The following is a 15,575-nucleotide window of genomic DNA, read 5'->3' as shown; positions in this document are numbered from 1 at the left end:
CTGAGAGACTGTTTGTTATGATTTCAGTTCTTTTGCATTTGCTGAGGAGTGTTTTACTTCCAGTTATGTGATCGGTTTTAGAGTAAGTGCCATGTGGCACTGAGAAGAATATATGTTCTATTGTTTTGAGGTGGAGAGTTCTGTAGATGTCTATCAGGACCACTTGATCTAGAGCTGAGTTCGAGCCCTGCATATCCTTGTTAATTTTCTGTCTCAATGATCTAATATTGACAGTTGGGTGTTAAGGCTTCCCAATATTATTGTATGGGAAGAATCCCATTATTTCTATGCTGAGCAGTCAAGGTATTAAAAACTGCTTTAGTCATTAGCGGTGCCACTTTAGTGGACCAGCAGCATTCCTTGTCAATATCCTGTGAACTCTCCTACTGTTTACTTGCCTTTGAATTTCTGTGAGAGGTTTGGGAACTCTGAAAAGTTATTTTAACATGTACTTATATCAGTTTTCTATTGTTGTATGACAAAATGTCACCAAATGACTTAAAAGCACATCCATTTATTAATTCACAGTTGTGTAAGTCAGAAGTCTGGCAAGGTGTGGCTGGGGTCTCTGCCTGGGGTATTACAAGGGTGAAATCAAGATGTCAGCCAGAAGAGCATTTGTCTGGAGGTTCTAGGGAAAAATTCACTTCCAAATCCATCATATTCATAGTCCTGGGCATTATTCAAGGCATGCACAACAAGGAAGTGGGAAAGCTCAGGGGTCCATCTTAGAATTCTACCTACCACAGTACTTTTGTTAGAGTTACAAATGACTTTTATAAACCATATTGTATTATCTAAGGACTGATTATATGTGGGTGCTACTCCTGGTTCTCAAAAATCAGCAATCTAAAAAGGAGGTATGATAAAAATGTTATGACAAAGCCCCCAAATTGTTTGTGCCATTAATTTAGAATACAGCTTCCATGAAAACAGTCTGTTTAAAGCAGTTACATATTTTAGTCTGCAAAAGTTGTAGCATAATCAGGTGAGTATAAAGGAAAAAATACTGGCAATGAGACTGCAGTATCAGAACAGTAGAAAGATGCTATTACCCACAATAACTGTGAAGCGACATGCCCCACAAGAACACATTACCCTTACTTAACATTTATTCTTATGGGAAACTAAAACACGTATTATAGACATTTTGAACCATGGACTTCCCTTACAATATAACATGATAAATGACAATATAGATATGTGTAACACTCTTCACAGCAAAGCAGAGTCCATTGACAAACAAAAGATAAGTAAAAAAAGACAGACAGAAAATTTTCTTTCCCACATAAACAAGGTTGATTTAAATCAAACGGCCTGGGAGTATATGGGAAGAAAAATGGAATCATCTGCGGACTGAAATACGTAAAGGCTCAACTGCCTCTAATCCCATTTCAAAAACTATAAGCAATAGCTGGCAGCTTGGATTGACAGATGTGTCAAGATGCCTGTACCCGTTAGGGTAGCAGCTGCAGTCAGGGCATTCTGGATATTTTTATTTTAAGTCATCAAGGAATTTTGCAGGTAATTATAAACAAACCTTTTAAAAAAAAAATCCATCATAGTGAAATCGAGTATAGAATATGAGGTCTTAACCCAGAAGCAAATATTTATTTAAAAGAGAATTTGCCTCCCCTGGGTGGGATCAGCTTTTTCATTGAATGAGAATCAATTCTCAGCATGATCTGGCCCTGAACTGCATTTTTAAATAACACTGATAATTGTTATTGCCACTTGCAACTCACAAGGGACTAGAACATTTATAATATAGAAGTCAAAATCACTCTCGAACTTTAATTATAAAATATATTTGATCGCTAGAAGATGTGAAGAATAGAAAAGCTCCCAAATGTGAAATCTGTTTCCTAAGTGGGCCAAGAAAGTGTGGTCCAGATATATTAAATTACTTTTAATTCCACCAAATGCACTGTGCTGCCTCTTCCTGCCAAACTTTTGCAAATGCTATTCTCGCTTTGACTGGACAACTACTCCTAGTCCCTCATCTCTCAATTGAGTCATCATCTTTTCCAGGAAGTCCCTCTTGTTCATCCCACTCCCCTGGCTAGGTGAGGTGCCCCTCCTATGTGTAGTATACCTGGCTGATATAGCACACATCACACACAGTCCTGTAATTGCCTATTTAGTAATTTTCTCCATGAGTCTGAGCTCCCAATGGGCAGAAATTACACCTTCTTCAATAGTATATGTATCCCCAGTACCTCTGAGGCAGCCAGCTCATTACAGATGCTGAATGTGGATTGTTGGATGGCTGGACAGCAGGAGAGCAGGCAAACAAACAGGCCAGAGTAGGGCAATGGTACCCAAGGCCTCATATGCCATAGGGACATGGAAAGAAGGAAAGGAAAAGTGTAATCAGATTCAGGCTCTGTCACTAATTAGCTCCATGATCCTACATAAGTCACATCATCCCTCAGGTACTCTATATCTTGAGTGGAGAAATGAAGAGGTTGGACTAGGCAGCTCGATCAAGTCTCTTCCAGGTTTACTGTTGTCTCATTTCTTCCTGTCTTCAAGACTGTCCAGACTTCATCAGCATAACCAAAGTTACATGTCTTTTAAAATCAAATAATATTGGGTTGTGTACACTAGAGCCCAGGGGAAGAAAAATGGAGCTATGTGAAGACAGTGCCTGTAGATGCTGAATGAATGCATGAATGAATGGGCAGGCTTCCTTAACTCTCTTTAACTGTTCCATTAGAGTGTGAATTTTCCTAGCTTTGGTTCCTCTTTTAAGAAAATACCATTTTATCAATGTAAGCTCTAGGAGAAGGATAATTTCAAATCCCTTAGAAGAAAAGCAATGTACACAAAGGAGGAGGCTACTGCATTTGTTGCTTCACAAAGAAGCTTAGTTGTACCAAGGAAGCCACAATCCCTATCCAAGAGACACGAAGCACACACAAAGTAACTTTTGAATATCATTTCATCGGAGCAAAATGGACTTCTGACCAACAGGATCCATCAATTGGTTAAAGTAACCAAGATGTTTATTCCCTAAACCATCTCACCAACATTGGGGCAAATAATTCCAGCCAAGTGTGGCAGCCATGCACTCTTGGTGATTATTTGTCCTGTGGAATTTAATTAGCACTAGAACCCTTGGCATCACCCTTGCACCATGATGAAGATACACTGTATTGGACGTGAGGGCGATCTGGCTGCAACATCTGTCACCCCATTGATCGCCAGGGTTGATTCGGCTGATCTGGCTGGCTAGGCAGGTGTCCCCTTCCTCCTTCACCACTTCATGTGCGTCCCTCCCAAAGCTACGTGCTTGTTCAAAGAGTAGGACCATCCCCAATAGAGGAGGACCAATCTTCAGTCAAGGGCATACGAGTAGCTGTGCTCTCCTGTTAGGACCTCCAAGAAAGCTGTCAAAATGCACTGTATTAAAGGATGCAAGAGCAAAGATGCTTATTCTTAGGTCCGGTGACATGCTGCTACCCTACCAACACACAATACATATAAATAACGTTCTGTGTAATACATGAAGTCAGATTTGTGTTGTATTTTCCAGACCAAGAAAGACACTGTTCAAAAGAAAGTTGGCAAATCACAAACACTAACCTGGATTATACTTATTAATTGTAAATTTTTAGGCACTGTATTAGTTAAATCTATATTCAATCTACATTCAACAGAAAATTTTACTCTATCCCAAATGACTAGAGCAAATGTATGAAAAGATATATTTAATGTGAATATAGAAGTAAGATTTTCAACCCAAAAGGTTGATAAAATAAAAGTGTTTTTATTTTCAGTCAGGAAAAAAAGTCATCTTAAAGGTCACTGTTTTTCAAATGACTGGAATGCTGGGTATTAAGCCAAAGAAATTTAAACTGGGTGTTATCTGCTGGGAGAGCTATCTCTGTTCTTCTTAATCAGATGCTTTATTCCTATTACATGTTCCCTGTACTACACCTGACTGGCACCCCGCTAACAAATTAGTTGATATCATGGTAAGAATGGTCAGATCAGTTTTAATAATTGCAAAAATTTTCAGGGTTCAAGAGTGTCATATATACTCATATTTATAAGTATGGATTACTATATGTGAAAATTATTAGACAGAAATAGTAACAGTCCAAACATCATACACACTCATGTGCACAGACACAAACATACACGAGCCATTCAACTCTGTAAGTTGCCTAAAACAATGCCAGAGAAAAAACACAGGTAAAAATGTTATGCATTTCAACTGAGATAATACTGAAAGGTGGGAGAAAGGTCTGTTACACTAAGCAAAAACTGTTTTAAGAAATGCTACCTCAAGGCAGGGGGCCTCAAGAACCAAGATCAGCAGTGATCCTTACACAAGAAGGAAAGGACTCCTGTAGACCAGGGCTTCTATGGATCATTATTTACTGGGGGCAGAGGTGTCGTCTGCATATTAGGACATTTAGCAGCACCCCTGGAATAGACCCTACCCACAAGATGCTTATAGCATCCTCCCAGCTATAGCAACCAAAAATATCTGCAGACATTAGCAAATGTTCCCAGGGGAGTAGGGAGGTTCTAAGCCTCAGTTATAGCCCCTGGTTAAGAACCTCTGCCTTAGACCCATGGCCACCCTAGTTGTGGTCCCAACCCCTGGGATGCCAGGCCAGTTCCTAGCTTCAGATGCAAAGTGAGCTTGCCTATACCAAGGAGGTCAGACCTACGTGAACAGCTCACTGCAAAGTGGAGCAGCTTCCCAGACCGTTTCCTCTCTGGACTTGGCAAGGAATGAGGGATCTCCCAACTCAAGAGTTCACCTTTGACTAGTCCTGGAAAGCTGCTTACATGTCTCAAACCATCTTTTGAGGTCTCAGTCGTCCTTTAAGCCAACAACCAAAGGAAAGTGAAACTACCATCAGAGCAGACACGTCAATCCTTTAAAAATGAAGCAGCAAAACAATCTTAGAATGGTACACAAAGAGTTTCTGGGGGAAGAAAAATTAAACAGATATGGAAAGCCACCACAATCTTTCTTTTTTCTACATATAACTTATCATATTTTTAAATACAGACCTGGTGTTATATTTTATTCATGTAATTCATTCCCTACTTTTTTTTTATTACATTATTTAGTGGCTGTATCTCTGCTGGTTTTATCCTAAAAAGAGTGTTCTTATATAACAACCTCAGGTATGTTGCTCAAATTGTAGTTTAGCTAATCCCTAAAAGTTAATGATCCCACTAGTCTCATGAGGGAAGCAGGACCACAAACTAGGAAAAACACTAGAATAGTGTAGCGCTTAAGAATAGCTCCATCCCTTTCCTGCCACGTCACTCTAAACGAGTTCCTCTCTAAACCACAGTCTCTCTTTTTAAAAACCAGGATTATGATAGTGCCTATAAGCCATTAGGTCTGTTACAAGAATGCATAACCTAAGGACGCAAATCACTTAGCACAGTGTCTGGTATACAGTAAGAGTTCAACAAATAGTATATAATAAAATCATTTTATTATAAAAATAATTACCTGTACGGTCATAATTGGAAATGACCACATACAACCAGAAATTTCATTGCATCACTCTCATAAAATATCACCTTCCTAACAATCCAGTAAATTAGAAGTGATAACTAGAGAAGGAAGCATTCTTTTTGCAGAATAAGATGATATTCTCTGTAAATGTCACATTTCTTTTTATTAAAAAGGAAAATGAAGGAAGAGTGGCAAAACACCCTTACTCAAACCATCCCTTTTTACCTTCCTAGGGTAATAGAACCAAGGCTGGAGATGTTAGGTGTGGGTAGAGCAACAACCATTTCCTCATCTGTGTTTTATTATTCATGGGATAGCTCCATCTTGCAGCCTACACAGAACATACCGTGCTGGGAACAAGAGTGGGTTTGACATTTTGCTGGGGCAAATGACTCTCCTCAGAGCTAACAATATTCTTGGGTGAGAAGTAGATCTCAAAGCAATTTCTCCTCTCCCAAGTTCTCATTCATTGAGAATTTGCCGAGCTCATTTATTCACTCAATCCTTATTGATCAAGGAGCATCAGATGCCAAGAATTTTGCCAGAAGCTAGAGGTATCTTGATGATGATGGTTGGGGCGCTCAAGCCCTGAGAGGCAAGCCAATATTCACCAAAGGGATGCATAATTCCAAACTGAGCCAAGACATAGCTCTCTAAGAGTGTAAAACCTCCCCCAGACTGCAGTGTCAGCAAAGACTTCCATGAGTAAGTGACACAAAAACAGAGCAGAAAGCTCCAGTGTAAAGCATGGAGTCACATATCCCTGACTCTTATAAAAGAATGGGAGAAAATTTTTGCAATCTACTCATCTGACAAAGGGCTAATATCCAGAATCTACAAAGAACTCAAACAAATTTACAAGAAAAAAACAAACAACCCCATCCAAAAGTGGGCAAAGGATACGAACAGACATTTCTCAAAAGAAGACATTCATACAGCCAACAGACACATGAAAAAATGCTCATCATCACTGGCCATCAGAGAAATGCAAATCAAAACCACAATGAGATACCATCTCACACCAGTTAGAATGGCAATCATTAAAAAGTCAGGAAACAACAGGTGTTGGAGAGGATGTGGAGAAATAGGAACACTTTTACACTGTTGGTGGGATTGTAAACTAGTTCAACCATTATGGAAAACAGTATGGCGATTCCTCAAGGATCTAGATCTAGATGTACCATATGACCCAGCCATCCCACTACTGGGTATATACCCAAAGGATTATAAATCATGCTGCTATAAAGACACATGCACACGTATGTTTACTGCGGCACTATTCACAATAGCAAAGTCTTGGAATCAACCCAAATGTACATCTGTGACAGACTGGATTAAGAAAATGTGGCACATATACACCATGGAATATTATGCAGCCATAGAAAAGGATGAGTTTACGTCCTTTGTAAGGACATGGATGCAGCTGGAAACCATCATTCTTAGCAAACTATCACAAGAACAGAAAACCAAACACCGCATGTTCTCACTCATAGGTGGGAACTGAACAATGACATCACTTGGACTCGGGAAGGGGAACATCACACATCGGGGCCTATCATGGGGGGGGAGGGGGGAGAGATTGCATTGGGAGTTATACCTGATATAAATGACGAATCGATGGGTGCTGACGAGTTGATGGGTGCAGCACACCAACATGGCACAAGTATACATATGTAACAAACCTGCACGTTATGCACATGTACCCTAGAACTTAAAGTATAATAAAAAATAAAAAATAAATAAATAAATAAAGGGAGGGTCTGATTAGATCCTGCCAAAGAGAGTCAGTTGTGTGAAGTCTGGAGCTCTGTCCCAGGACTTTGACTCTTGACTGACAGTGTAATGTGAGGGCAGAGGAAAGAGGGTGAGGGAAAGCAGCTGTCAACAGAAAAGACAGCTGACCAGACACTCCTGGTTATGAAATCACAGTGGTGTTTGCCTTCTCTTGGTCTCTTAGGGCTGCCTTGGTTCTTTATCATCCCCAGTCTGGTTCTACAGACCAGATACTGGGACCCTGGATATTCTTACAAAAAATTCCCTTTTGCTTAGGGTAGCCAGAAGTGGCTTCTGCTGTTTGCATCCATCAAGTGATTTCCTTCTGGTAACGTGCCATATGTTGTTCTCCACTGCACTTATATTTAGGATTATGCATGTCTGTCTCCACAACTAGACTGTCAGTTTCTTGAGGACTGGAGATTGTCTTATTTCTCCCTGAACCTCCAGGACCTAGAGTGGTGACTGACTGACACATAGGAAACACTCAGTAAATGTGAAATGAATATGATTTTGCACATGTTCAAAAAATTAGGAGGTTTGCCAATAATAAGTATAAAAGTTCAACTAGATGTTTAAACATCGAGAAAGAGCTCAATTGAGTTAAAAAGTCCTCCACACTTTACTTCAATTTTACACTAACATGGAAATCTCTATGTTCTATATCTATCTTCTCAGGTATTACTTTAAAAAAAAAAATCCGGAAGAAACTCAGTAATCCCACAGTGTCCTTACCCCTGAGGTGATCATCATTCAGAATTTTCACCACCATACTTCCAAACAGGTAGAATCAAGCTGCTGAAGTGGGAAGGTCCATATATACCACTTCCAGGAGCCAACTCTATTCACCCCTCTCTGCCTTTTCCAACCCACAGGGCAATCCACAAAGTTCAGTAGGCAGCCAGTGAACTTGGCCTCCAGAGAGATCACCATCTGTTTTTCTACCTCTAATAAATAAAGTACCTCTGTTCTATAAATTCACATTGCTCATGGGACTAAGGCCTAGAATGAAAATGGAGATAGAATTTTTGTCCAATTTTAATGGGTTTAAAAAAAAAATTCGTGGGTAGCAAGTTTATGCTGTAAGAATCTATACACTGCGTAACAGTCTGAATTTGATCGGGTTCAAATAATGCTACCATGTCCTAAAATCTTGGGTATTATACGCTTTCCAAATGTACAGTGTCATCAAGGTTTTATGACATTTCCTACAAAAACTCAATAGTCAGGTAGCACTTCATCAGTTACAGTTTAAATTCAGGTATGGGAACAGAAAATTACAGCTTCAGCATGGAAACCGTACCGTTCTTCTGATTTCAGTGTCACAGCCCCACGGGAATATTTCACTGAACACTTTTCATACATGTGCATTTTTGTCCCCTACTAAGAGAACTCCATGTCTTAGAATTACAGAGTAAAGCCAAAAGTATGATGGTAGGGCCAAAAATCCACTCTAGATGATCTCTGTCTTCCTACAAAAGCTTCATCAGAGATGCTCCTCCACCTGGGGTTTTCTGTTTATTCAGCCTCACTTCCTTCTTCAAGTGATGAAATACTTACAGCATCGTGTCCATGCCTGTCTACATGGCTTATGGAGCACACAAGACTTCTGAGACCCAGAGCTCTGAAGGCAAAGCTGACAGATATGAAATGCAAGCCTAGCTTTGCCAGGGTAAACGTGGCCAGGAAAGGAGCGTACCTAGTTCCACTGGCATCAATACAGGGTTGCAAAAGAGTCTATGAGAAAGAAATATTAAGTAATACTGCATGTCTGACATTGACATGAGCTTATTATTCTTCCATGCCAACACACCCTAATCCAAAGCTTATGCTATTTCAATCCAAGCCTGCCCTAAAACAGCCAATTATGCTGAACGTAGTCTAAGCTCCAAGGAGTCTCCAGAATTAAAGACAATATTTCATTGGCCCATTCGTTTTTGTATTATTTCTACATTTTGAGTCAGTTTCTAAATCATACGCATCACTTCTCTAGGGATTATTTCCCTTTCACATTGCAGGTATAATAGAACTCCTGTGGCTTTGCTACATTGCCAGTGGTTTTATTTCCTCCCCAAAAGTATTGGTAAACCTGTTTTAAAAACCTGAAGCTGAGTAACCTCTCCAAATAAACATGAAACATTTCCAAACCCATTGTCTACATGACTTAAACAAGTGATATCATAATCATGTTGCCAAAAGGAGCCATAATATACAACTGATTTTGTTCTAGAACTTCCAAACTGGTTCCCAAGCTTTTGAGTCTGGCTGTGGAGGAAAGTTTAAAATTCTGCAAAATATTTGCATTGGCAAAAGTGGTCATTTGTCACTTATGCATTGTAAGTGCTATTCAAAATATTCACTGAGAAAACTGTTGTCATTTATTCCTCAAGAATGAGCGCACTTAGTCTCAACTTCTGACAAAAATGGACAAGTGTGATATTTTACCTTAATTCACTCTTACACCTGGTGTCATCATCATAAAAAGTGAAATAAAAAAAATTAGGCTTATTCTCTTAATTTATAATAATTATTTTATTATATATTTCTAAAGACAAAAAATACTTTTATCTAGGCTATGTGACCTCAGGCAAGCTTACCATAGCCTCAATATTCCACAATTCCTTAGATTAATAATTGTGCCCATCTCACTAGGTAGTGGTCAAGAGTAAGTAAACAGGCATATAACAAGCACTATTTACATGAGTAAATAAAGTATCCAGCAGTGTTCAATATAAGTAAGTTCAATAAATGCAACCTTTGTTATTATTTGCAGCTGGATATTTTAAATCAAAAATCTTCTTTTGAATCCTTAGAACATGCTCCAAGAGAGGCTACTATAACCATCTCTCTGTTATTCCCATGTACCCTAGACAGCCCCTTTGATTCAAGGGTCCTTAGTAATCTCTGCTCAGCTCTCTTCCAAATTTCTGTATCAATTAGCTAGTGCTACAAGAGGAGGCTCCAATGACCAGGACCTTGTCCATGAAGATCTCTACAGAAATGAATTAATAATATGATTCATCAAATCGCCAATATCCTGAGAGTTTCTAACAAATGCAGTGTCTCTACTTTTAACTCTTTGGTAAAGCCTTTATAATTTGGTTTAAATCTAACTTTGTTTTTAAAATGTGACACACTATTCTGTACGTAAATGTACCATTTAGGCTCTGGCTGACCATAACAGAACAGGAAGAGACTAACTGGCTCTTAGAGTTTAAGAAAGATTAGAGAACTCACTTATGAAAAGTCAAAAGCATGGGGGATATCCTAATAGATATTAGAATGCATTGATAATCTCATCACAACCTCTGCACTGAAACAAATGAATGCCGACTATTGTTGTCATCTTTGCATAGCTCTGTCCTTGAATCAAATTCACAAGAATAAGTGCTCCTGGCAGCAAGGGGTGAGGATGTAATATAACCTTGGCCAATCAAATACTCCTACGCAAGACTTTAACTCTGGAGCAAGTTCATTTATCCATTCATTCAACAAATATTTATTAAGCATTTAGTACCTTTTGAGTACTAAAGATACGGGGGAAAGGTCTCCCCTTTTGGAATTTATATTCTAGTAATATGAATGAACTAGGTATATTTAAATATATATTATATTTATTTATATATTTAATACATATTATGTAAATTTTAAATATATATATATATATATACACACACACACATTTGTCAGATGGTTAAAAGTTCTCCTTAAAAAAATAAAACTGGATGAGAGAAGACAGAGGGTAGGAATGTGGGTGGTCATGCGATTTTATGCAGGATGGACAAAAAAGGCCTGTAACAAAGCACTATTTAAACAGAGACCTGAAAGAAGCAAAGGCATGAGCCATGTGGCTATTTCGAGCAGTTCTGTCAATAGGAACATAAGTGAGTCACAGAGTTAATTTTAAGCTTTCTAGTAATCACATTAAAAAAGTAAAAAGAAACAGGTGAAATTCATTTTCATAATGGATTTTATTTTACCTGATATGTCCAAAATATTTTCATTGCAACATATAATCAAAGTAAAAAATGATTCATGAGAGATCTTCCATTTTTTTCATAAGTCTTCCAAATCTGATGTGCAGTTCACACTTGCAGCACATCTCAGTCAAGGTCTTAATCTCTACATGTGGCCTGTGACTACCACAATGGGCAGCATGGGCTCAGAATGAGAGTGTCCCCGTAAAGGCTATGGTAAATGTCAGGTACCAAGACAGTATGCCTCACGTGTCTGCAGAAGAACATGAAGGCCACAGTGTCTGGTGTAGTCTGAGCAAAGGGGAAGGCAGTGAGACAGAAGGCCAGACTGGCCAGAGATAGCCCAATCCTGCAGGGTGTCCTGGGCCCTTGCAAGGACTTCCACTGTTACTCTGAGTGACAATGGAAGCCAATGGAGGTGGAGACAGCTGTGTTCCTATGCTTGGTTTATGCTCTGATATTACCATCCTGAAATTCTCAATTTTGGGACAGGGGCGTCATGTGTACATTATGCAATGGACCCCCAAAATTATGTAACTGGTTGTGACTAGAGAGTTTTGATCAGAGAGTGACATGAACTGTTTTATGCATTACAAGGATTAATCCAGTTTCTGTGTTAAGAATAGGCTGTAGGAAACATGAGGGAGGATGCAAGAAAATCACCTGGGATGCTGTAGATCCATGCCAGGTGAGAAATGATGGCAGGTGACACCAAGAGCAGGGGCCAGTTAGTTCCATTTGCTGCAGCTGCAGCAGAGCACCTGACAGCATGCCTGTGGATGGCAGCATCCACGCTAGAGGCTCCTGCTGCCCACCACTGATTTCCACCTAGTTTCCACTCTGGCCACCTGTTCATCTGACAGCCCTGTATCTTCCCAACACACTTTATTTTTTTGTAAAAGAGCAGTCATTGGTGTCTCTTCTCACCAACCCTTTTACTAAGAGAAGGCAGGATACTCAGTGGTCCCACTAAAACTATATAAAGTAGCAAACAGGAATTCTCCAAAAGAAAATCGGGATGCTATCACAAAATCAGGGTCCCCTATAAGGTAGAAAATGAGCTGCTAAAGGAAGGAATGACCCTAACAAGGTCGAGCATCTTCTATGTTGCATCACTGTGGCTGGAAATTATTATACATTCTTTCCATTGATTTCAATTAAGTAATGGGTGTAAAACATTACTCCTGCCTCCCAAAAATCTGTATGGGCTTCACAGAATAGGATCTACTACAGTTTATGTGAATATCAAATGTATCTAAAATACATTCAGGACCCACAAAATACATTGCTAACTCTCAGTAAGGAAGAAAAAATTAACTGTTGGGACCTTTGGTTATTTTAGATTTGAATCTAAATTTGTACAATTCTCTCTATGTTTAAGCTGGTGAATAAAAAATAATCATCACTATTTAGTTTCTAGGTAATCAAGTAGAAAATTCATCAAGCAATGCTAATATTGACATGATACAACTACCAGTAAGTGAAACACCAGTATGAAAATCAGCCTATACTTCCTAATCTAAGATTCATAAAAGATTACTTATTTTCCATGTGCTCAAAATTTTTCTAAAATGACAAAACATGGATGATACCCCACTTGAAGGGCTTATGTCAGCTACTCGCCTTTTTCTGAAGAACATTGATTTTTCTTTCCTTCACTTCTAACATATCTTTCATGTCACGAATCTCACCGGCCAGTGTCCCCTTCTCTTCTGTGAGGTCCTGCAGCTGTTTCGTTTTTTTATTGAGGAACGATTCTTTTTCTTCCAGTCGTAATCTCAGCGCATCTACCTGAAATCAGGAAAAAGACAGAAGGTTGTGGTTTTACAGAAAGGTCATCAATAACCATCACTTGTGCCCTTGGAGGGGGCAGGGCAGCAGCATGTTCACTGAGCAAGGCACGATGGAACCACTGCTTATGGCAACCTCACTGCCCTGCATTTTAACAGCCTACATCCTTCTTTTTTTTTTTTTTTTTTTGAGACAGAGTCTCGCTGTGTCGCCCAGGCTGGAGTGCAGTGGTGCGATCTCTGCTCATTGCAAGTTCTGCCTCCTGGGTTCACGCCATTCTCCTGCTTCAGCTTCCTGAGTAACTGAGACTACAGGTGCCCGCCACCATGCCCGGCTAATTTTTTGTATATTTAGTAGAGACGGGGTTTCACCGTGTTAGCCAGGATGGTCTCAATCTCCTGACCTTGTGATCTACCCGCCTCGGTCTCCCAAAGTGCTGGGATTACAGGCGTGAGCCACATGCCCGGTCAGCCTACATCCTTCTTAAAGCCCTATTTGTGCACTTCTCAATAGTGATACTTTCAAAAATACATATATAAGACTTCTATGAAATAAGACATTATGAAATAGTGGCAGGTTTCCATGTTTGTTTCCCTACTACGGGAAACAACATGTTTGTTTAAGCTGGGAAACAAAGCACATCAATACTCCCATGTCTCTCTGAGAGCCCAGGGAGGGTAAAATATTGCTCAAGCTTTGCAGCATAGTCCTGAAATACGGAGAACATAATGAGCCACGCCATGGACATCTGGAGGAACAAGACTGACATGTAGAGAAACACTCCTAAATTAGAAAAATACATGTTGCCAAGAGGACACTCATGCTGCTGGAGGAAGAAAATAAGATAGAAATGAAACACCCATTCTTCAGCCTCATGAAAGACTGCTTTCCAAATACTTTTAAAGAAAAAAAAAGACAAAGCATACAAAAAAAAATCCTCTTTGTAACTCAGCTCTAAAATTTTAAAAAATTATAATTCCTGCTTTTCAAATGTTGTTAATAAAAAAGAAAATATAAGTTTTATTTTTTTTTTTAATTTAACATTCTGAAGGCCATGTGCAAAGAAAGGTCTATTTCTAGACTACTCAGACTAGATCATAGAAACAAGTCACTGGGGTAGTGAAAAAAAAAAAAAGAGAGAGCGACAACAACAAGAATATGAAGACCATCAGAATACTATTTTGAGTTAATTTTCTGTAGCATTTTAAAATTGTACTTTTTTGATATACAACACCATATTTGCAACCGTGTTTATAAATGTGCACTAATCCAGTCTTAAAATGTAACTGTGACAAACACTTTATTTGAAGGATTATTGTCCTTAATTATTGACAATGATGGACCATAAGATTTCCAAGGGACTTGTTCTCAGCTAAACAATGACATTCAATATGTTACTCCCAAAACATTTACTTTTTTAAATTGGATATATTAAAAAAAAAGATTAGGACCGTTTGCCACAATTATTTTGCTGCCACTTCAGCAGATACTACTGTTACGGTCTGAATGTGTTGCTCAAAATTCATACATTGAAATCAAATCCCCAATACAATAATATTAAAAGGTGGCACCTTTAGGAGGTCATTAGGTCACGAGGGCAAACTGCCTCATGAATGGGACTAATTTCCATATGAAAGAAGCCCAAAGGAGTTCATTCACTCCTTCCATCATGTGAGAACACAGCAAGATGGCACCATATAGGAAGCACTGATTGATCTCTCATCGGACAAGAAATCTGCTGGTGCCTTGATCTTGGACTTTCCAGCCTCTGCAACTGTAAGACATAAATTTCTGTTGTTTAGAAGCCACCCAGTCTAGGCACTTTGTTCTAGCAGCCTGAATGAACTAAGACAACCACCATGATTTATTTTTTCTGGATCATTAAAGACACCTTAACATGTGATTGTATGCCAAGCCAGGGTTAGAACCATCCAGGAACTAACTCTTCAGGAATCAGTCCTGATCCCTTTGGGAAAGGATGTATGAAGTAACTCTTTGTCAGTTCCCTTAATGTGGAAAAGGAATATACTATGTTTACTACAACAAATCAAAATTAAATAAGATCATGTAGAACAGGGGTCCCCAACCCTTGGGCCAGTTCTGGTCCAGGGCCTGTTAGGAACCAGGCCACACAGCAGGAGCTGAGTGTTGGTCGAGCATTACCACTTGAGTTCTGCCTCCTGCCAGATCAGCAGTGACGTTAGATTGTTATAGAATCTAATGAACCTAGGTCCCTCACATGTGCAGTTCACAATAGGGTTCACGCTCCTAGGACAGTCTAATCTGAGGTAAAACAGTTTCATTTCTAAACCATCCCCCACACCCCATACCTTTTTGTCTGTGGAAAAACTTGTCTTCCACAAAACTGGTCCCTGGTGCCAAAAAGGTTGGGGACTGCTGATATAGAGAGTGTAAAAGATATGTCCACAAAATGATTTTCATAGAGATGCCCACAGCAGCATTGTTCATAATGGATCACACAGGAAACAACACAAATGGCTATCAGTAAATGAATGGATAAATAAAATGGTGGTATATTT

General features: G+C 39.2%; 1 protein-coding gene across 2 annotated transcripts in view; it reads right to left on the bottom strand.

Moving 5' to 3' along the window:
* Window positions 1–15,575, bottom strand: part of ERC2 (ELKS/RAB6-interacting/CAST family member 2) — a 987,567-nt gene that overhangs the window by 579,387 nt on the left and 392,605 nt on the right. For both annotated transcript variants that reach the window (XM_011947267.1, XM_011947268.1), the window contains exon 7: window positions 12,868–13,035. In XM_011947267.1, coding sequence (XP_011802657.1) covers window positions 12,868–13,035 — 168 coding nt within the window. The remainder of the gene's footprint in view (window positions 1–12,867; window positions 13,036–15,575) is intronic.

The sequence above is a fragment of the Colobus angolensis genome, unplaced genomic scaffold, assembly GCF_000951035.1.
Source record: "Colobus angolensis palliatus isolate OR3802 unplaced genomic scaffold, Cang.pa_1.0 Scaffold26, whole genome shotgun sequence".
Classification (NCBI taxonomy): domain Eukaryota; kingdom Metazoa; phylum Chordata; class Mammalia; order Primates; family Cercopithecidae; genus Colobus; species Colobus angolensis.
This window is presented reverse-complemented; position numbering and strand designations above follow the sequence as displayed.